General features: G+C 43.0%; 1 protein-coding gene and 1 long non-coding RNA gene across 4 annotated transcripts in view; one reads left to right on the top strand and one right to left on the bottom strand.

The window, feature by feature from the left end:
• Nucleotides 1-8,977, bottom strand: part of GMPR (guanosine monophosphate reductase) — a 38,850-nt gene extending 29,873 nt beyond the window's left edge. For all 3 annotated transcript variants that reach the window (XR_001921307.1, XR_001921308.1, XM_018077641.1), the window contains exons 1-3: nucleotides 8,858-8,977; nucleotides 8,150-8,233; nucleotides 6,382-6,555 (exon numbers count right to left, since the gene is read on the bottom strand). Coding sequence is in view for 1 of the 3 variants with exons in the window: in XM_018077641.1 (XP_017933130.1) it covers nucleotides 6,382-6,555; nucleotides 8,150-8,233; nucleotides 8,858-8,902 (303 nt within the window). In the remaining 2 variants the exon portion in view is untranslated. The remainder of the gene's footprint in view (nucleotides 1-6,381; nucleotides 6,556-8,149; nucleotides 8,234-8,857) is intronic.
• A 4,907-nt stretch (nucleotides 8,978-13,884) lies between these two features.
• LOC108640604 lies at nucleotides 13,885-16,702 on the top strand. The gene is made up of 3 exons (XR_001921299.1): nucleotides 13,885-14,478; nucleotides 15,635-15,687; nucleotides 16,129-16,702. It is a non-coding gene; the product is annotated as an uncharacterized LOC108640604 (long non-coding RNA).
• Nucleotides 16,703-23,832: the final 7,130 nt, after the last annotated feature.

Here is a 23,832-nt window from a genome sequence, read left to right as displayed (position 1 = left end):
ACCTATGCTTTGAGTTATGCTTGAAAACATACCGTTAGCCAGTACATTTTCAGACCATGCTCTCCTCTCTCTGCAAAGGGCTGCATAAAGCAAATGAATGCTGACACAGCACATCCTGAAATGACTCACTCTAGCTGTACTAATTGCATTCCCATACTCTGAGGGAACACTGTATGGGAATGCAATCCTGTAAATTGCACCCCACAATTTAAGAAGGATGTGAAAGGCTTTAAATGTGCCAGAGGAGGGTAACAAAACTGGCGACAAGGTGACAGGGCTGGAAGGTACATCCTGTGAGGAGTGGATGAGGACACTGGGTTTGTCTAGCTTGCAGAGAAGGTGCCTAAGGGGTGACCTCATTGCTCACTACAGCTTCCTGAGGAGGGGAAGTGCAGAGGGAGATGCTGACTTCTCTCAGGGATCCAATGACAGGATAGATGTGTTCCTCAGGGGAGGTTCAGACTTGACATGATGAATCAGTTCTTAACCGAAAGAGTGGAATAGGCTTCCTAGGGAGATGGGCAATGCCCCACACCTCTCAGTGTTTGGCTTCCTGGGTCCTGCCTCATACCCTTCTTGTAAACTGGAAGAATGTTGGCTAGCTTTTGGTCAGCAGAAATCTCCCCAGACTCCCAAGACCTTTGGTAGGTGATTGAGAGGGGTCCTGCTCAAATATCTCCTAGCTCCTTCAGTACTCTGGGATGAATCCCATGAGGCCCATCATCCCATCAGACATGCGTAAAACAAGTTTGGTTTCAATTTCAGCTCTGTGGCTTGTCTCATGTCTACAGCACGTTCCTAACTAGAAAAACTGCACAAAATAAATCTCCCTGAAACAGGAGTCTGGTTGCTCACATCTCCTGTTTTGCACTTGTACCAAAATGGACTATTCATTTGTGGAGATCTGAATTTAGGACCTAGAGATGTTACTACTGGACTTAGCAAGTGTTTGTAGAAGCAGTGATTTGGGCAGAGTAGGAGGCAAATCCTAAAATCCTTACTTAGTATTTTCTTAGTTTTATTGAAACAAAACTCCTGCTGAAGTCAACAGGAGCTACCCAGGAAATGCTGGGTGAGGCTTATTCTCCACTTACTGATTTTTGGCTCCTATTTCACCACTTATTTATTTTTACTGAATTTTACTTCCCCCTTTTATTAGCCTGAAACAGCTGACAAGCTACCACCTGAAGCACTTAAAAAAACAATGATACCGTAAGGCAGCAATTTGTGGTCTATGACACAGGAACACTTAACTTTGCTCAAACCAGCATGGTATTGATTAAAAATAAAATAAAATAGAAGAGTCAGGAAATAAAAAATATAAAATAGGTACAGTGTCTCTAGCTAAGTGCTGCTTCCTTTCTGCTCAGTGGTAATTTGTTATACTAAGTGCTGTACCCTCCAAGGTGGGGTGACAGAGAGCATGCTGCCTACAGCATTAAGGAAGCAGTTTACATCTGGAAGGCAGATGACTCCCTGTGCTGTACCACAAACAGCACATTAAAACTCGGTGAAATACTGGAGTACGTGGAAAAGTGATGCATAAACAGGAATGAGTACGTATTCCATGAGATTTGGGATCAAATATGTATTTAACTTAAACAGCAGTGTCTTCTTATTAGCAGAGCGTAGAGGGCTGTCAAACTGTCTCTTTAGAAATGCTAACCAGACGTTTACTGTTAAGTTACTGCTAGAGAATGTTGGAACTGCATATGTTGATTCAAAATGCTCATCCTAGCAGGGAAAAGCACTTATGTCCCCAGCATACATTTTTTCCTGGAATGCATGTACACACATTAGTGATTTCTGTCTTTCTGAATCTGCAGATCCTTAACAAATTTTCAAGGAAGACATGGAGCTCTACATAGCAGACTTCAACCTGCCAGTTACAGGCTTGCTTCTTTTAGTACCTTTTGCAGACCTCAAAGAGCACAAAAAGACCGCTATGACAGAGGCACGGCTATCTGTGAAGAGGCCCTGGTATCACAGCTGAAGAACAGTGAAAGCTGTTTTCTCACATCCAGCTGAACTCTGCTTTCACTGAAACCAATGCTCGGTTTACCACTCATGCTAGTACAACAGCGAATAAAGGCAAAAGGCCTTTTGGCCTTTTACATCTTCAAGGTAAGGCCAAAATACTTGAACTGAAAAAAAGATCTGAAAAGGTCAATATAAAAAGACTAGACTACAGAGATGAAACCCTCTTAAAATTAATTAAGAATATAAAGCAAGTAAAGCAATTGGAACTTGTACAAAGAAGTCACTACAGACAATGCATTTTGTAGTATATTTGCACAAGCAGTCAGGGAACATAGCAATTGGTGCAACCACTGTATACATATTTTGTGTATACTGAAAACCATGCTCATCTTAATGATGAGTCCATGTACCAATGCATTTCTAATCTGCTGCAGAACTGGCTTTCTTGAAAGAGATATAACCCAGTAATTACCTCACTGCTAATCTAACTTTGCTACCCTGTCAGTAAAATAACAGCATCAGTAACAACCAAAAGTCAGGTAAAGCGCCATGCCTTCAAGTGGGGTCACTTGTTAGGGGCTACAAGAAATTACCCTGGCTGTGGGCCTGTTCCTATACAATCAGGGTGACATTCAGATATACCATCACTCAGTGTGAGGTTTCATGTGAGTGCCACCCTAGATCATTCCAGCACTATCCAGGATGACTGAACTGTGGGTCAGTCCTGGGGGAAATCCTGGCCTCAGAAAAGTCATAAGGAGTTTCCGTACTGACTTTAATGAGATCAAGATTTCACCTAACAGGATTATAAAGACTACGGCTTCTCTGACAGGGATACAAAATCAGTGAACATAGTAGGGCAGAGCTTCTGAATTTCAGTCAGGCATTTGATACTGTGCCTCATAAAAGCCTGCTATAAATATCGACTCATACTGACTAAGACAGGAACACTGCTGCACTGATTGAAAGCTGCTGGCAAATGGCAATGGATCAAGCTGGGGAGAAGTGTCTGTGACAACAGTTCTCAAACTTTCTTCTTGTATCCTAGAGGAAAGCACAGTCTGTGCCTCCATGCTATCAGGAAGACGGCCAAAGGACACTTACCACCCACCAAAGCAAGGGGTGCTTTACCATCAGATGGAGGGATGATGCCCTTTGTGAGGCTGAGCCACACTTGGTGGGTGTTTGCACGCAGTTTTGTAACGGACCCAAGACAGGCTCAGCAGCATCATTGTCTCCTACCCTGGGATCCCACCTGGCCCCTGTTCTGAGACTCCAGCCCTGGTGGACATGCCGTGACTGGATTTACTCTGCTGCATGTTCCGAAGATAAACTGGGAGCAGCCTGCATGGCTTTCTCTGACTGAATTCTGTCTCCACTAAGGCCCTGAGAAGTTCTACTGACTCCAAGGGGGAGCAACAGTTTCTGGCTCCTGCTGTTTCCCTCTGCTGCTGCTTTTGCCGTTCTGCTTTCATCCTTCTCTGGCCCATATCTTGTTGGTGCTACTGTATCTGCAAGTGTGGTCCTGCCCCAGCCTTCTTCTTCCTGCCACACTCCCTGCTCCCCTCGGGCTTTCTTCTGTATAAAGAACAGAAAACACTACAAAAAGAAAACTTCTGGAAAAAACTTGGCAAACCTTGCTGGCAAAAAACTCTTAGCTTTCTAAACCGAATTTCAGTGAGATGGAATAACCCTAACATCTACAATTACACTACTAAATAAGGACTCTGTTTCCTGTAATATAAAGGCTCTGGCTCTGATTCTCCATCATGAATGTCGAATGAAATTTTTCTTTAGACTTCAGCAAGTGGGCACAATTGATGCACATGACAATGTGCAACAGCAAAACTCCCCAATGGACCATTACTCCTGATTCTTGGAGGCAGTCCTGCATTTGGGAGACAGTCAGAAGACTTGCTTCTTCCCCCATTCTCAATCTAATGAGTGACTTAAGGCAAGTCATGTTGTACCTTTGTGCCCATCTGTCTTCCCTTCCCTTTCTGTTCCATGGAGAAACTGATCTTCTTTGTAAATTAGTACAAAATGCAGGAATGAAAAAATTTTGTGTCAGAGCCAGGCAGAAGAAAATAAGGCAATGTGATTAGCAAAACCAGTGTTTAAAAAGACAAAAACATGCATTTGAAAGGTTGTTACACAAGAGACATCCTCCATCTGCACTGGAGTATTGGCCACATTAACCACAGCTGCTTTGCACATCACCTTTCAACCTCAGAGCTGAACCCATTACATGGCCCCTGGGAACACACATTCCGTGAGACCCAGGATTGAGTTACTGTTATGTATTGCATTGCAGCTGACTGTGGAATGAATGGTCATGCTGAGGAAAGCAAACAAGACAGCCTACAAGGTCTTGGAGATCACTTTCAGCTATGAGAAACCTTCTTTATTTTTATACCTCCTATTTAACTGCTAATCCTTTTGTTTGAAAGCCACAACAGCAGAGAACATACTGCAGGCATAGCACAGAGACATCAGTCAGAACAGGTAGCAGCAGGACATGTCTTCCAGAGTATCATAAAAAGGAGCCTAGACCAGCTCCTGTATTTCAGCCAGGAACAGCTTTTAAAGTCAAGTCATTTGAAGGCAGGGTAGAGATGTCCATCCTTAGTTGAATCACAGGCTTTCAGGGACTGCACAGACTCTGGTGGCTTTGGAAAACTGAAGATTTTTGAACACCTCAAGTTGGTTAGTATGCTTTTAGGAATGGAAATTATTGCTATGCAGATGAAAAACATAAGCCATATTAAACCATGTTCAGAGAAAGGAACTACAATCAGACAAAGCAACTGAACAGGTCAGGGCTGTGTATGTGTTCAAGCAGGTGGTGCTCTCAGGACAATGAGACCCGAAGTATCAATAACCTCAGTCACAGAAGCAGACATTAGGAAGGCAGTTGAACAGACATGGGGGGTGGATGAGACTGGCTTAAGAACTCTGGTCTAAAATCTGGGCTCGATACCTGACTTTGACATTGACCTCCTGTGTCTTCTGGGCAATTCATCTTGGTGGAGTTCCGTCCTCAGTCGGCAGAGTCAGCAGTCCGTGGGGAGGTGGAGGAGGGCATGACACACAGTTTTCTTTCCACGGCTCATAGCGAAGATCTTTTTTTTTAACTATGTGGTTTAAGCTCCCTCCCACAACTCTTCAAGTCAAAGACTCTGGAGTAATCATGTCACAGAGGAAAATACTTCAGATCCAAAGCAAGGAAACAGCCTCTTGCCTCACTGCAGTGAACATGAAGCAGGAAGCTCAAAAAGCCCACATCTATCACTTCGTAGTTCCAAAATCTCTCTCCGAAGACATGGGAAATGGATGTCCAAAGCTATGAGTGCATACCAAAATGTGTCTCTTGGTAACTTTGAAGGATGCCTATTCATTAGCCTATGATAACCCAGAGTCCAACAGGTATTCTAGCCTACTTCCATTTTCCAATGCCACCATCATTCAGTGGCAAGAACACTGCCTTCCTTCAATATGAGAGAAAGAACGTGGTCTCCCCTGAGCTGCTGGAGCATGTCATTCCCTATTAACCCCAGGCAGAATGTGCATTTATAACAATTTTTACTTCAATTTACTTTACATGCAGCTTTGTGTCTGGCATGGAAAAGTGAGAAAATGTTGCCTAAACACAGGATTTTTTTGCCGTGCTGGCTTGAAGAAAGGTTGGTAGCCTCATTACGAATCTGCTGCTTGTTTGAGAATTTCTGCTATTCTCAAGGAACCAAATTCAGGCACATTTCTTTAAGGGCCCTGGGAAAGAAGCAGTAGCACTCTGCTGCAAGGAGTTCCATGTCAATGCAAACACTCTACTCCTAGTGCAAAAGGGCTGAAGGAAGCATGGCATTAGCACTGAGATGGGATATAATGTCACAAAAAGCACACGAAAAGCCCCAGCACTGACCATTTTACACTCTGACAATCCCATTCACAACTGCACAACACCCCTACGATTCTTATCATGGGCAAGGATCAGTCTACATTCAGCTGTCTTCATAGTGATATAACAGACAAAAACAACCATTGACCTCAATTGGCCAGAACCATTGGCATATTCCCACAGCAAACCTCTGCTTGGAATCACCAAAATAAACCTACACACTTTGTGATTAGAGGTCTCATCTGGTGTGGGAAGGAGGACACGAGCAGGGAAAAAATTGGATCCACACAGCCTGCGATGCCAACATCAGACTGAGCACGCACCAATAATTCCCACAGAAATTATCAGCAATGGAAGATGGACAATGCCAACTCATTATGAAACATCCTTCCTTCCTTCCCTTCCTTTTCTAGCTTCTGATGCCTATCAATCAAACTCTGGGTCCTGTTCCTGGACAGAATTCACAAACACACACACCCCTTCCACCCTTTCTACACACTTACCATAATGGTGTGATGTGGGAACAGGGCACGGACACACTTCACAAACTCCACAAAGTGCTCTGAATAGCCATTTGCCACATCCAGGCAGATGTATCTGATAAGTGGAATGGCCTCTAGAATACTTTTTAACTTGTCCAAATCAGCTTTTCCACTACCTGAGCTTGCTGCGACATGCTAGAAAAAGACAGGGAGAACAAAATGGAGTAGTAGGTTGCAAAAACTGGGATAAACAGACACAATTCATATGCCTTTTTCTGCATAGTCATAGAAACTAGTGAAACTCACAACATATAATATGAAATAAATACCTTTCTGGGAATATCAATGTGTTATTTCTGTTTTGTTTAAAGTATATACAATAAAGGGAAATTAGCATTTATCAGCTTTTCATTAACAAGTTGTTATTTAATCAGCTGAGGTGAACGAAGGTTCAGCCATGCTCATATTAAACAAACAAGGAAGAAGCCCTAACTTGGTATATTTACAGAAAATCAGAGTGGCAAAATTTGGGGCACTGTCGAGAGAGTAAAATCTGTGTCTTCAAGTTCACCAAGCACTCCTTTGATCTACAGAATCACAGCATAGTTTTGTTTGGAAGGGACTTCTGGAGATTGTGCAGTCCAATCCCCTTTCTCAAGCAGGGTCAGCTACCGCTGAAAACAAGCAGATTGCTTCTTCCTTTGTCTTCCTATGAGTCCTTTCCAAAAGAAGAATAGTTTCCACAGCTGTTGGCCCACAAAGCCTCACCAGAAATCCAAGGTCACAGAGCAAGTCAATCTTTAATCACTAGGAGATCCTACTCCGGTCATTATGAACCACAAATAAGTTAAGTTAGACAGCATTCAGACACATGACATTCGTGGGACCACTTTCTACCCTGTAGTGGTATGTAAGTAATCCAGACTCAGCTAAGTGCTAGGCTCGCTTTCAGACAATCCTGTAATCAATAGCCTCTATAATATAATTCTAAAATGTGCCACAGGTAAAGACAGAATACAGCTGGCTGTGTGATATTCTTTTCAATACAGAAAAGGATTCAAAACTGCACTGAACTGCGAGGGGAAGGAGAGACAGCCAGGCATACTCTTATACTGCCTCTTCTGGTACAGAAGAACACAGAAGAAATCTGGATATGAAGAAGTCATATGTTTAAATACAGTAAATAAATTTACCTGTTCTCTCTAATAGCTTAGGCTAGGACCCTGTGAACAAGTGGGGTAACACAGCCAGTAGTAGCACAGAGTGAACTCTGGCACAAGTGGAAGACACATATGTTCTGACAACTTTCAATGCTCATCCCAGCTTGGTCCCAGCACATGGGTCCCTCCAGTCCACAGGCTCCAGGTTCACTTGCACGCCTGATAGCAAAGACTCTGCCCAGCACAAGGGTTTGCAGGGCCAGCTTGTGGCTGGGTTACTCAAACTTGTTCACATTTGTGCAGTACCACACTCCAAACAGCAACAGAAGCACAGCAGTTAGACTTACTCCCAAGTATTTTCTTCCTCTTTGTTCAGGATATTTCTCTGTTTCCATTCCAGGCATACATAAACTTTGCTTTTTCACATCTTAATATAAGCACTTTCATAATGGACTCACATAGCTATTCTTTTTAAATCAGGACAAGCCACTTCCCTTCATGAATTTAAGAACAGCAAATATCTTCATTCCCCAAAACCTCACTTGACAACAGTATTCCCAAGAGACTCCAGTGTATGTGAGTTCAGAACAAAGCAATAAACCATAATAATTTACAGTACAAAAATGTACCTCAAGGCATTCTGGGTGATTGGCAGCAAACAGTTTCCATTCTTCCAGAGAATAATGCTTGTGAATTGCAGTGAACATTGCATGCTAGCAAAAAACAAGAAAACTGATATTAATGTCCAAGTAAGTCATCTTTCCCTCAGCTGCAAAATAAGGCATTAGAAATTCCCCCTTTAAGTACAGGCTCATCCTGCTTGAAAGAAACAGTAAGAGTGAATAACAGATCATGCAACTCCAAACACCTTCTCAAAGGTAACTTGGCATACTTGACCAACCTTTCAGAATCAGGTTTACGATGTGTTTCATGAAGCTATCATCAGTATTTTGAATGTGCTAGAGGCTAATTAACTTAGAAACTGCTACAGCTTTATCCAATAAACCACACTTTCAAAACCTGTCAGCTATTTTTTTTTTCCTGGCAGGGAGCACAAACAGACCTCAGATACTAAGCTCTAGAAGATCCACCTGAAGCTGAGCTACATCCAAGATGGAAGTTTCCCAGCATGGAAGCATCTCCACTGAAACTATCTTATAGCAGGAGCCCTGTTTGTGGTAACTGTGTTGCTGTAAAAGCACAGCTGCCTTTTCCCATTCTGAATTTTAAACTCATGCCCCCCTGTTTTCCAACAAACTTAGCTAAAAATTAAAAAAGGCTGCTCACTGTCACCCAGATGCTTCCCAACTGTTGCAGAAATGAGAGTCAAGACTTACTTTTGCCATAACCACGGCCATTTCAAATGTCCCCACAGTGTCCATGTTTGCCACTATAATGGGAATTCCTGTGTACGTCTGCTTGGAGTTGCGGAAGGTGAAGGTGCGCGTGAGGTCAACCTGCAATGAACAGACACACATTCTTTTAAGAAACTGATTGCAATCTAACAGGAATTTTGTCACAAATTTCAGATACAGCAAGTTTAGACACAGCTTTTTCATTTTCCTCACATCTCTTGTTCCTTCCATTCCACTATTACATCATTTAATTTATTTTCTTACAAATTCTGCCTTCCAAATATGAAGGAAAATATAAAATGTTTTCTCTGTTACACAGAGTTCTTTCTTATGAAAAAGAGAATCAAAATAAAAATAATAATAAAAAAAGAAACAAGGCAGAAGTGTTTGGAAAGGAAAGGACAGACAATGAGGACTGTGGATTGTTGTATCCAGAAGTAAAATCAGCTGTTTGTTTGGCTGCCTGAGAAATCCAAGTTGAAGTTCTAACTCCACACAAGTCAGAACTACAACTCCCTCTCTCACGGAGGACTTTGTCCCAGCCTTGAATGTAAATGACAATATAATAAAGCATGCTCTTACTTTTGGTCAGGGTTACCAGCACTCTGGTCACACAATATGAACAATCATACCTTGTCTTACTAAATCACGACGCTGCTAGTTTCTGAGTTAATGTTTTACAACTACATCCACTTTCACCTTCAAAGTTATTTCTTCTTCAGCATCTCCAAATTGTCATGATAACATCAGGTATTTTGTTCCTTACATTTGCAAGAGGTATTATCAGATTAGATCAGTTCCCACTGGTCTACCTCACATCTTGCAAAAGGGGGAAAAATATGTAAAGGAAGGGGGAAGGAAAAAAACGGAAAAGAAAAGAAATGCACAACTCTAAGATTTTACTTTAGTAACAGTGAAAATAAAGGCTCTTTCACAGTTTTCAATACTCCTCACTGCAGCTTTAACCCAGGAACATTCGGAGACCTGAACCAAACTGAAATCCATCACCAGAAAGAAAGCAATATAAAAATTATAGGATTCTGATTATTTATTTACAACACATTTTGAGCATTGTCTTATTGCAGGCTACATTCTGATTAATATAGTCCAGGATCTATTACTGATTCGTTTAAGACAGAGAACATGGTGCCTCAGTGATACACTGTAAATCAGGTTCTCGTTTTATATAAGCTCATAAGGGAAGGGTCACTTTGGTGAACAAGCTAAGATATATCTTAATGGAGATTCTCTCTTCTTCCCATTTACTATCAGAGAGGTCGAATTCTCCAGCCATCATGGATGACATAACACTCGTATGGGAATTTCAGCTATAGCTAACATTAGAAAATAGTACAAAGAAGGTAGGTATGAAATAACTACAAAATTTTAATTTATCTTACTCCTTTTCAATGCAATTTATTAACTAGAACCAAGGAGGGGGGGAAAAAGAGTATCTCACAACCAGTTCCACACAGATACCAGTACCAGAAGCACTGCATTACAGTTTTGCAAAGGAAAAACATCTTTTTCAAAGTAACTTTAGAGAGGAGTATGTTTAAAGAGAGTATGTTTTAAAAGTATACTTGTTTAAGGAAAGAAATAAGAGTATGTTTAAAAAAAAGACAGCAAAAAAGACAGCAAAATAGACACTCACAAGATGAGGCAAGAACATGCCTTGTAATTTTTTTAGTCTTTTACACCTTTAGCCTCTCCAATACCCCATAGCAATAAATACCAATGATGAGTTATATGTTGTATAAAAACTATGACCTTTGCTTGATGATTACATTTAGTGCTTCTTTTTGTTTTATGAGAGACAATATACAACCACTGCTCAGTTTCACCTTTTCCATTCCATTCCATTCCTCACTTCATGGACTTCTGGTATATCCTCCACAACTGCTTCTTCTCCATACTGAATGATCCTAGTATGGTTAGGTTTTTCCACAAAAGCTAACAAGTCTAACAGGTTTTCTTTAGTACAACTAATAGCACTTCTGATGGTCTTTTTGTCTCCTTCCTCAGTGGTAACAGCTAATCCATAGCTTACTGTTCTATACGTTACAATAAAATAACTTCTGACTCTGTGATTGCTCAACAACAATAGAAGTTTCTTTAGAAAGAAAATAATTAAATGTATTTCATAACTTCTACCTAGACGACCTTTGACAGACGAAAGTACAAGGATCTTGACTATTCTGTTAAAGCTCCCTGGACTTATTTGAATTGACAAATTTAAATTAATGATTTCCTACAGGACACTTGTCTAGTGAACTTGTAATGGACAGCTCGCAGAAGTAAGCCCAGCAAAGAGAAGAATAGCAGGCTCCATTAGTACCAAGACCCCACAGACAGATAATGCTTCTCCCACTCCAATCATTGTTTTAACCAATTTTGACACTTGAATCCAAGCATCAAATTTTCTGGTACCTTTTCAAAAAGAGAAAGCAACCATGGAAAATGAAGACTGTGCAAGGAATCAAAAATAAGTACCAACACAGCAAACCTACAAGATCGCCTCTCTAAGAAGCTGACTTAATCCTACTCCTTAAAAAGCTATCCTTGCGCAAAATGAGGCATTCACACCAGAGAAGCAGACACTTGCTGATATAAGCTTCAAAGCAGCAGCTTGCTGGGCAACAGGCACTGTTGTATGCTGCCTCTGTTCCTCTGCCAGAACTATTTATTTATATTCTTGTTTTGAAGCAGACTGGGGCTGTCCATTTCGGATCTGGCTCTCACAGACTGTTTATCCCTGTTGCCACAGCCTCAGTGATGGTGTCCAATTTCTTAACCTTCATCAGTTTTCACTGACCCCCTCATGACACACACTTTTTCTCATCTGAAATGTTTTAACAGTTCATCATAGCCACCCGTTACAACCCTGCCATATCAGCTCATGTTCCTCCTATCGTTTTCCCTTCCCAGCAGTCCTTCTTTCCACAGCCTGCACGCAGCTAAATATACAAAACACAGCACTTGAAGGAGCCATGTGCCACAAACTCGGTGGAGCATAGCTCCACCTGTTTGCCAGGCCAGCACAGTGAATTTTAAGGAGACACCCACAGGTCCCCAAACAAATGGCTGGAAGGTACCCACAGGCCTTATAAGCAGTAATTGCACACGATAAGGAGTCAGCTACTCAGCCGGGATACCGTTCTTTGTAAACTAAAAATTACTCACCAGAGATTACCCTTCTACTTAAAGAGCCTCTCTGATCTTACACCTCATAACGGCAAAAAAGTTTTGCTTAGTCGTTGTCCTCAAAATCCCTGGTCACAGTCCTCTAATAATCAGTCTCCCCAATTCCCTTTCCCTTTCTACCTCAGTCTCTCTCTCTCACAATTCCGCGTCCCCTAGAGAAAACCTTAATCCTCTTTTCATCCCCCAACACAACATAATTCCTTCTTTAGTCGAAGTAAATCCTTTGTTAACCTTGGGGTTATCTGGGGTAAACGAGAAGGCACCTTCGATCCTGAGACAGCCATCTTTTTTTGTGGAGGCAATCGATCCTCATGGAATTGATTTTCTGGGGTCTTTCCTGATCCCTGCTGAGAAATAATTACAGCACTGTTCTGGCTAACAGTGGCCCCGGGCTAGCAGGAACAGAGCCCCGGGCAGCCTCAGCAGCGGGGGGACCTTCGGGCTCTGCCCTCGCAGATCCCTCGGGGCTTAAGCCCAAGCGAGGGTGAAATGCACCCACCGCCCCAGGTTTGATGGGGTTTTCCTTAGTATGCCGCTTGATGGGAGCACTCCATGATAGGATCCCACCCCGTGGCACCCTGCGCTCTGGGAAGCGCTCCCTAGCGTCTTCGCGGGTTTTTACTGCAATTATTTTTTTAATAAGAGCAAGCACATGCGTTACTCGGTACCAGCACCGTCCTCAGTCCCCTAGGCTGAGGGCAATACTGCCTGCCGGGCGCATCCCTTGCTTCTGCTGTGCCGGTAACCGGACACCCCTTGTCCTAGAGCGTCGCCGGTTCACGGCCGCCCCCTCCGAAACCGGAGGTCACCCCCCGCTCAGCGCCGCAGAGGCACCTGTTATAGGAGCAAACAATCCCCCACAGCTCCCCTTATATTTCTACTTGAGGAGAAGGGGAGGACGGCGCGACAGCGGCTTGCAGCGCCCGCCACCTCCGGCTGCGCCGGGGCCGCGGCGAGAGACGCCGCGGGCTCCGCAACCCCAGCCCCGTCCTCCTGGGAGCAGCGGCATCCCCGCACCACGCAAAGGGCGTCTCGATCAGGGAGGGCACTGCTGCATTAGACCGGGGAAATAAAAAATAAAGCAGGGAGGGAAGGCGGGTTAAGGAAGTTAGGCCGTTGCAGAGGGGGGGGGGGGAACGGGGGAAGCATGCTGGGTTTGGATGCCCCACCTCTGATCTGGCTTTGAGGCTGCTCCTTTTAGATCTGAGCAGGGACATCTTAAAGTCCAGCTTGAATGTCTCGCGTCTACCCGGGGCATCTCGCTGGGGGTGGCGGGGTGCGGGGGCGGGACTCCTGGCGGCAGAGGTCGGGGGCGGCAGTGGCGGCCCCGCTGCGCTTGGCTGCGCTCCGCTGCAGCCGCCCCCTGCAGAAGCCGCGCCGAGCTGAAGCAGCGCCGGCCAAAGCCCGCGGGCCCCCGCACCGAGCGGTATTTATAGGGCGCGACACGGGCCCACGCTTTATTAGGAGAGGGCTGTTTTTAGCCGGGCAAGCCGGCCGGCCCTTGCCCTTCTCCGGCCGCAGCCCCCCCGCCTCTCTGCCGGGCCTGTGTGCGGGGGGGGCAAGACGGGGACGGCGGTGCCCGCCCGCAGCCGCCGTGCGGGGCGAGCAACCGGCGGCACCGCGCGGCCTAAGGGCAAAGCAAGGGCAGAGGAAGTGGCAGCCTCCATGTGACCGAGCGGGCGGCTTGTGCCGGGTGTGGGAGGCCGGTGGTGCTGATGCCGGTGCGGGGCTGATCGGACATCTTGGCCGCCCCCCACTCCCGCCGCCCCGGGCGTGGGTTGGCGGCGCTCCTCGGCGTTGTCACGGCTGCTGCAGCAAGGCCCAAAATGTCCTGCCTCCAGGCATATAAAAAGGCAGCACTTACTCTTCCTTGTCTCTGGTGGGAATCCGACTTCCCGGGGTGCTTTGCTCGGAGCCCTAACCTGGCCCCCTGCCTGCCCATGGTAAAATTGAGGCAGGGCTCAGCTTCTGGGGCTCTCCAGCTGGCTCCCCATCGGACTGCAGAGCAGAGCAAAAGCCGCAGCGTGATTTTGGCCTTAGAAACGTTGAGAAATGTGCAGCTGGTTGGTCATAGAAGAGTGGTCACAGCACCAACCACCTGCAGCGGCCTCTCCAAGTTAATTTCCTATTTAGTGCACTCAGAGAAGCAACATGGGGCTTTGCTTTTTTGCGCCCTTTTTTTCCCCCCCCAGCATGCAGGAGCCTGATCTGTGACTTTATTTGCTTCTTTTTCAGTGGTTAGCCACGGTTCAATATGCAGTCACAAACCCCTAATAGCAACAGGACTGCACGTGCTCAGTCCATCTGTAAATGCTGGCACATGGATCAATACAGGTTACCAGATAACACGAGATGACTTCCACAGGAGCTTTGAGCCTTAAAGTCTACTTAATTATGAAGTTAGTAGGTTGTAAGATTTGGAATTCTTTGGAAGACACATGAGCTAAGCCTTGTTAATGACTGGAAACTGAAGCGTGGGAGGATAATGATTGGCTCCCCTTCCTCAGACACATTGCAGGATCAGTTAGTGCTCTCTTTATCTGAAAGTTGCACACGTCTGGTCAACACCCTGTCTCCCACAGAGCTCTTTTACACCTCCTGTGTAAAAGATAATCCGGTATGACCAAGCATGAGCCCAGAGCTTTACACAGGAGGCAGGGCGTTTGAGTGCTTGTAGTTTTGAATGTCCGGTTTGAGAGGCCTTGAATCTTGTCTCCAGGAAGCCTTGAGGCTTTGGAACTCCAGATGATGTTCCAGGAGAGCCTCGCCATTGTATTTCCCACGAAAATATTCAGGCGAAACAGGACATTTTATAATTAGTCTCATCTGCATGAGGCCATTCACCTAATGTTTTTTCCATTGGCTTTAACAATATAACAGAACTATTAAAATATATTGTTCACACAGACAGATGCATCTGCCACCATTTACTGTTAAATACTAAGAGTACGGATGAGAATGGGTCCTGTGAAAGTGGCATGTCTGTAGCAGAGGATTGAGAATGGAAAAAAACAAATGTCTTCTGTCTGTGCTTGGCACCATGTCTTCTCTTTGCCCTCATGGCAGGCATGTGATGCTGAGAAGAAAGAAGCCACTGCGCTGCACTGTGGGTTCAAAAGGTCAACACTGTTGTGAAAAGTAGGAGATTGAGGCTAGCAGTGATACATGTAAGCCCCGGAAAATCCATGCCTGAAGCTGTTTATCGTTTCCAGTATTTTTTGTTTCTTCTCACAGTGCTATTTTTCTGCAGTTTAAAGTATCTGCTAATAACCAGTATTTCCCCACGTACACATACCAACAGACTAGTCAGGGGTCTCTGATCAGCTTGACTGTTCTTTAAAAGTTTACAAAGTTCGAAATTGTCCAGTTTGTTACTTCAAGATATGTTTTCTGTAATTGAAGTTATGTTTTCTTGCTGAGCCACCTCTGTCTTTTTCAATGTCCTTTCTGAAGCATGGACACCAGAAGGGACATGATCAATAATCATATTAATATCATAGCCAGAAACGAAGATCACCTCTTATGTATCTTTGCTATTCTTCTTTATACCTGCAGTGATCCCATATTATGTCTTCGTGCAATGGGAGGAAAAGCTGTTCAGACAGGCGGTATGCAGTTTCAGTATTTACCCTTCAAGTGCAAATGAGCCATCACTGATTTCAAAATTAGCATATGTAAATTATTTGTTACTTTCCTTCGGAGTTCTTCTTTTCTCTACTTCATTGTTTTATGTTTATACTTAAAAGCAGGTGGAACAATGCACTCAGAGGAGGCATGCTGAGCCAGTGTAGCTTTGTAGGTTTCCAAAACCAGGTGTTTTTGAGAAGAGGAAAAAGTGATCATTATAATGCAAATAGTTATTACTGTGTCTCAAGCCTATTATTAGCTAAGAGTTATCATTGACCTTGTGGTTTTCATCCTCTTATTGTAATTGTAAATACTGCTGTATTTCATAATATAAATTAGTTCACAAATGGGACCTGCTAACAAAGGACATGGAAGAGGCTGAAGTACTCATTGGCTTCTTTGCCTCGGTCTTCCCTGGTAAGATTTGCCACAGGATTTCCAGGTCCCTGAGACCCATCAGAAAGTGAAGAGCAGCAAAGACTTACCCTCAGTAAAGCAGGATCAAGTTGGGAGAGGGGAAGTTCCTGAGAACTCGGAAAAGCAATTACCAGTCCTGTCTTTGAGAAGAGCAAGAAGGAGGGAGGATCTGGGCCTGTCGGTTTCACTTCAATGCCTGGGAAGGTCATGGAGCAAATAATCCTGTAAAGCATTTCCAAATGGATGAAGGACAAGAAGGTGACTGAAAGTAGTTGTCATGAGCTTATGAAGATAAAATCAGCTCACCTGATTACCTCCTAAGATGAAATAACTAAGATGAGGAGAGAGTAATGTATGTTGTTTATTTTGACTTTGGCAAGGCTTTTGACAGACTCTGAATAACATTTTTGTAGGCAAACCGATGAAGTTTCGTGGACTAGCTAAAAGGACAATGAAATGGACTGAAAACTGACTGAACTTCTGGGCTCAAAGGGTTGTGATCAGTGACACAAAGTCCAGCTGGAGGCCAGCTATTTGTGGTGTACCAAGTTAATTGTATATGGCATTAAAAATACCTCTTATCAATGCTTAGTTTTCTTTTAATTTAAATAAGAACACTTCCTCACTAACTGCTTGGTACTGAAAAAAGCATTCAGTGATAACCTTAAAATATGAGCTCTTCTGAGCACCAGAAACACCTCTAGGGTAAATGCTTAATGAGGTTGTCATTGTCAACAGAAACTCTGGTCACAGCAGATGCACAGCTAACACAACTGAAGGCTGAAGGCCCATGCTGACTTCCTTGCTGTGGTTCCTAGGAAAATACTATAGCCTCGTAGAGCTTAGCCTGTAATGCAGACAGCCTGTAACATAATTAGCATGCCTGTTTAAGGAGCGTGGTGAGCAGTAGTGAAAGCATTGCTCAGATGGCAAGTGTTCCCACAAATTGGGTGTCACAACTTCCCAGCAAAATCCCACATCTGGAAAGAACAACAGGACAGGACACATGTGATGAAGATCTTTCACTGTTAAGGAGAAGCAGTACATTTGAGGAAAGAACCTCATTTTTCTTATGAGAAATGTAAGTCACTTGTATTATTGTTTGAGTTTGGGCCTTTTCCACACTGAATAGCATTTCCCAGTGGATGGATTAAGAAACCTAACTCGGCAAACCCTGTAAACGCAAACAGATTTCCTTGGGTTGCACAGATAAGGATGTTTCGGTGAACTATCACTCCTATTACAGCATCTGCACTAAGGCTTTTGCTGGCATTGATAGCCACCAGAAATGGGAGGAGTGGAGCTGATACCCCTGCCTTTCATAGCTGTGCCAAGCAGACTTCAACTACATGCATTAAGAGCACTTGTTATGAAGAAACTCATATGCCAGAAGTATTTTCACTGAATTCAAAGGTCTTAGAGTAATAATAATCATAGTCACTAATTATAAGCTGAATCCCAGGCCCACGCTGAATTCAGTAGAACAACTTCTCATTCAAGGTACAGTTTACTTAGGAGTAAGTGGCATTACCCATTTCCATTTGATTTCAGCAGGTTTCAAATGATAATTATAAGTAATCACAGCAATGTCTAAGTAAATGAAACTCTGACCTTCATTGGCTTATGAAATATGCTTAGGGTCTGTCTGTGCTGATAAATAAAATGGACCACACCAATCTGTCCCTGCAAGGGCTCACATGTAGCCATTTAGATACCATATGTGAACTTCAAGGGGTTTCGCTCATTCTGCACATTGGAAACAGTCTGATGCTGTTCCCTGAACTGTGCTCAGACTACCTGGAGGAGTGGTAGCTGTCTGGGTTGTTCAAGGGAGTGTGATTCTAATTCAGGAGTATGAACCATTGCGTGGTAGAGCTTATGGCCAGGTCCATGCTCAGGTCCAGTTTGGTTTACTATAGGGCTTAACTGCCACAGAAAAGGTCTTTTATTTAAACGGTCAAGACCTGTTGTATGCTGTCCATTGTGAACTGATATTTCTGTACTTTACAAAAGTACAGTCCTACATACTGTAAAAGAGAGATTATCTCAGTGGAAATGTTAAGCCATTTTACAGGATGTAACAGGTATTCTGTTGCTGCTACATAGATTTATATGTGGAAGCAGCCTCTCCTCGCTGGTGCCCCCTGGGAGAACGAGAGCAATGGTCACAAACTGAAACATATGAAATTTTACCTGAACATCAGAAAACACTCTTTTTTCCTGTGAGGGTGGTAGAAAACTGGCAGAGGTTGCCCAGAGAGGTTGTGGAGTCTCTGTTCTTGGACACATTCAGAACCTGACTGGATGTTGTCCTGGACAATCTGCCCTGGCTGACTCTGCTTGAACAGAGGTTGGACTACATGGTCTTGAAAGGTCCCTGCCAACCTCAGCCACTTTGTGATTCAGTGGTTCCATAAATTACTTTGTTGTTACAGAGAATCTTCCCCTGCAAGATCTCAAGAGCCTTTAAAAATTTTGATAATTACATGGTTTATTTGATGGTCATTTGATAGTCAAATTATTAAAGCTTATTTACGTAAGAGAAAGACATGAAGGAAAAATTTAAGGATGAAGCAAAATCCTATTCAAGTTACAGGTCTGAAACTCTGATTATGATTTCACACTGGCTTCATAGCAGAAAAATGCTACTGACTTCCATGGAGTTGTCCCACTTAATACCACTGCAGGGAGAAATAAGCTGGGGAGTAAACTCATCAGAGACAAGTGGCAAACATTGATTTAGCATTTATAACGAGTTGACTTCAGGCAACAGATATAGTGGACTCACTCCCATTAGGATCATCAGGTTTTGTTCCCACCAAAACCTGGTGAAATTTGGTCTTGAGTTGTAAGCCCTCCTGGCCAAAGTTATACAGAGGGTGATGCTTAGAGTTGGTGTTAAAACCAAAAAGGAGTTCTCAGCTCTCATCTCAGAGTGTGTTCACTGTGGCAGAGCTCCATGTCATGCTCTCTTTTGGAGCTCTGCCTCTGCTCTCATGAGGTTTTGTCCACCTTGTACACACATTGCCTGCAGGCCCACAAAGTCAATCCTTCATCAGCCCCTTCTTAGCCACTACCAGTGTGGTTATCCATAACACCACAAAGCTTAATAGGGAAGGGGCTCTTGGGTAACAGACCCTATCCTTTTTCCTTACATCTCTGAAAAAGTTCCTTGGTGTGGCATTTGTGGCTCCTTGGGCTCCTTTTGGGAGGGATTGGATTTTCTAGGGCCTTTTCTGTTTTCCTCCTTCCGAATCTTGCTTTGTCCGTGGAACCTGTGTTTTTGCATCTGTTTTCCCCTAAAGTCATTAGACAGCCTGGCTACTTGGCCTCACCATCTCAGTTTGAGGAAGTGAAGGTCTTTTGTCTTAGCTGGACATAGACTGATTTATCAGACTATTGTAAAAGATACTAGAGAAAATAGCAATTCCAGTGAGGTAGCAAAACTGCCTCAGTAAATAAGGAATTATATTTACAAATAAATAAATAAAAGCAAGAGTGCACAATTGCAGAGGGGCTGAGAAGAACGCAGCAAAAATGAACTTATGGTGTTGCCTGTGTACCAGCTGATGATTTTTTGTCAGTAAATCGCTTACTGTCAAGACAGCGCGTCAGAATTTCGCCATGTTACAAGCCTGACTCAACTGGGGCTGGCCATACCCTTCCCTTCCCTCAGTGTTTGCACTCCAAGTTGGATGCAGGCTTGCACCTGAACTTCATCCATTAATTCTAGCCAAAAACTCCCAAGAATCCATTGTCCATTCAACCTGCTCATTTAAATAGAGGAAAATACTGAATTCAAGAAGAAATTTTGCACAAGTGTTTTTCTCACCAGCAGTTGATTTTAGAGTATACAAAGAGCAGTCACAGCACTGCTGGGGGGGGGGGGGCAGTGCAAATACTAACATTGCTGTTTGCCTCTTTATTTTTTATTTTTAGTTTACCTATATCAATGTGCAGCTTCCTTCATAATGACGTTTCATGTGGAGCTAGTGAATTATAGACTTATCCGTGATATCATGTTACTCAGGATCAAGGTAGTTAACACAGAAAAGAAAATAATATGTAGTTCTCTTGTACTTAGCACCATTGGTTTAGTCAGTCCCTCAAGCATAAGACAGACTAAGGTCCTGAAAGTCCATTTCCTACCTATGCAGAGGAGTCAGGACAATGCCTATTTTAACCATGGCAATAGTATTTTTTTTTTGTTTTGGTGCTCAAAGCCTGTTTGAATAAGTACACTGCCACTTCTATATGATAGAAATGAAAAGCACATTAATTAAAAGAAACCAAACCCATTATATAACCAAATGGCATTTTCTTTATTTTCTGGGCTTTCCTTGACATTATTGTGTTGGGTGAAAATCTTGCTACAAATTTTAAACTGGAGAAGCGTTTCTAAACTGTTAACATCTGGTAATAACTAGCTTTCAAACCCAATTTAATCTTTAGAAAAGCTTAACAACTTTGCTGCCCTACGGCACCATCTACAGGCAAAAACCCCTATGTTAATAGTACAAAATGTTAGAACTGTTTTAAACACTTTCTTTAATCATTGCAATTAATACATAAACCTGGAATTTTTCATTTTTCATCTTAATTAATATGCATTTATTTATTTGTAAGTATAATTCCTTATTTACTGAGGCAGTTTTGTTACCTCACTGATGATATTATTTTCTCTAGTGTCTTTTAGAAAAGTCTGATAAATCAGCCCATGTCCAACCACATCAAAAGACCTTCATTTCCTCAATTTCTGTTTAAAATTACATTTCCCACAATTTAAAATACCTTGTACACTTTGACCAGAGAGTTTTGCTTCTGCAGAACTTGCTTTTATTTGGATCTTATCATGGGGAAATAGAAAAAAAATTGGCTTGATCCTTCATTGCAGTTTAAGCATTTAATGGGATGTAGATAAAAGCTGCTGCACTTATCAGCTGTCACACACTTTTTCATAAAGACACCTACACAGGGATTATGATTAACATCAACTCAGTTGTCACCACTATGCCTTTTTTACCCATGATTCCTCACTGGCTAAAGTTAAAGATATTCTTAAAATGACCTAGAAAATGCTGCCTCCCTTTCCCACAGCAAATAAAACCCTGCTAAATATTCTCGTATATCATTATGATAAAATGAGAAGGGAAAATTTAATGCCTGAGCTTGTGAAATATGCTCTAGTTTTGCAAGGCTGTTTAAAAAGTGCAGATTATTAGCATGTGAGGCCACAGTACTGCACATTTGTAGCTGTGTTGGTTTATATCTAACATGTGGTTTGGGTGTCAATGATATTTCAGTAATCGAATAGGAAAAATATGACGTGAAACTGATGGACCAAATCTCATGAACTGCCCTCCTCATTTTTAGGGAGAAAACAGACCTTTTTTAGTTGTTCTCACCTTCCTGTGAACACATGTGTTTAGAAAATTATATTAAAATGAAATACTGTCCTTAATAGTGATAAATAGATATATGCATTCTGTCAATAAAATTTAAAGGATTTTGTTCAGATAGGAGAATAAGGGGCTAAACTCAAGATCACTTATTTACTTGGATTTTAGTCTCATATGTAGTGCCTCCGCTGGGAAATCTGTGGAGCAAGAACATTATTTGTCGCAGTGTATATGCAGCACCCAGAGGCAGTAAGGCATGGATCCCCATTACAGTCTTTTTGCATTAGTATAATGAAAACTTCTGAAAATACTGCATGTTTTTGCTCTGTTCTCCCACATCTTGGCCTAGCAAATTATTATTTTGCATTTTGATTTGTGGCTACCCATCTCTACCTTTTCCCCCAAGCTGCTGTGCAGCAGTGCTGGTTTCTGATGTTAAAAGAGTTGGCATGTTTCACCCCTGTCATCCATATTCAGCAAAGGTAGAAGTCACTTCCATATGTGGTTTGTGGAGTGCTTTGAGATCTTTCAGGATGAAAAGTGTGATATGAATATAAGGTACCGTTCCTTCCCTTTTTTTCTGCAGCACACACAGTGCTAGTATGTTGTCTTTCATCTTGAGCTCCCCTGACTAAATTGTCAAACATCTCAGTAGTACCATGAACGTTTGCTTCAGGCGCAGTCATAATCACAGTTCTGTTAGCTCCGTCCTTACAGAAGATGGCTATTCTCAAGGCACACAATTGACTCTCATACTACCAAATGCCTCTCTCTTCTTACCAGTCTCAATAGATTCTCTCACAATTTCCCTTGAGTTTCCTTCCTTCAGTCTAATCCTCCGGATCTCATTCAGGTCCCATTTCCCGTTTGCCATGACAGTTCACCTGCAGTACATTGTAATGGCTGTGCTGATCCTATATCCTGGGCAGAAAGGACCAGCAGAGGGATACTTCTTTGGATTTCTGAGTCCTCTGTCTGTCTGTCTTTCTTTCTTTCTTCTTTCCTTCTACTGTGTTTGGATGGCAAGGGCTCTAACCTCTTTAGGCAGAGCACTGTCAGGAAAGCAGTAACCAACTTCTCCAAGCTACCTAAGCGGCACCTCGTTCTCTTCTCAGAAAGAAAGAGACAAAACACAATTGCTTTTCTGAACCCTTCTGCCCAGCTCTGTGGGAAAGGAAATAATTAGCTTCGTTAAGCTACAGGGCCAGCAGCCCCTTGCCTTCCTTGCCCTCCCCTCACTTGACCCTACTGTATTGGAGCTGCAGCCAGTCCCTCAGTAAATAAAGTTGAGCCGGCAGGCTGCTCCCGACTGTGCCCACATTGCCGCTCCCCGCTCCTTCTCTTGTGCTGCCGTGCCACCCACCCAAGGCTGCATAGTCGGCCCTTGGAGACCTCAGATAGCAAAAGCAGAACATGGTGGGGCACTTCCTCACACTACCCCTTTTTCATTCCTTATTATTTTAGCTCAATTATTTTTGCTGCCACCTTTCTGAACCCCCTTGCATTCAGCTGCAGGCTACTTTTCACCCTGACACGCTGCCATCAAGTGGTAAATATATCGCTCACCGGAGCAAGAACTTGTCAAGAAAATCAATGAGCTGCAGTGTCCCCTTGGGGTCAGGCAAACAAGTCTCGTGGAGTTTGTTAAATGAGGTATGTGCGGCTACGCTGTCATGTGAGGGAAAACACAGGAATAAATAAATCAATGTCTGTAAACATTCAGATTTCTAATCTTTGAAAATGATCCACTTGAATCACTGTGTTTGGTGCCCAATTTGGTAAAAACACATCTTTCTTCACTTCTGATTATTTTCCTAAGCCAACATTTGGGCTTCAGTGTAGCAGACTGTTATATGTCACGGCAGACAATCTAGCTTCCCTCACTTAGCTAAGTGTAAACTGGGACTATGTCCAGAGGAGCCGGTGATAGTGTCATCATGTAAAAGTCATGTGCTTTTGATCAAAAGGAGCCCTTGTTTTTCTTTTCCCACGACTCATAGCAGATCTCAGAAATACAGAACCATTTTGATATTTAAAAACCATTTGATACTTAATCAGAACAGAAGCGTGGCATATGAAGAACATAGGCATATAGCTGAGCTGAGCTTTGGGAGACATTAAAAATGAATTATGCTGGTAAAGAACAGCTGTATTCTTACATCAGAAACCATGGGGACAAATAATTAATTTGCCTTCATTAATTTCCCAATTCTTTCCTGGCAAAAAGTCCAGAAATGCTTAGACTACAAATCTAATTGCCATGAAGTGAACATATGTATTAAGAGATTGTATCAATTATTGGGCCATCAG

The sequence above is a fragment of the Manacus vitellinus genome, unplaced genomic scaffold (genome assembly GCF_001715985.3).
Source record: "Manacus vitellinus isolate BGI_N305 unplaced genomic scaffold, ASM171598v3 scaffold_39_pilon, whole genome shotgun sequence".
In the NCBI taxonomy this organism is placed as follows: Eukaryota; Metazoa; Chordata; class Aves; order Passeriformes; family Pipridae; genus Manacus; species Manacus vitellinus.
This window is presented reverse-complemented; position numbering and strand designations above follow the sequence as displayed.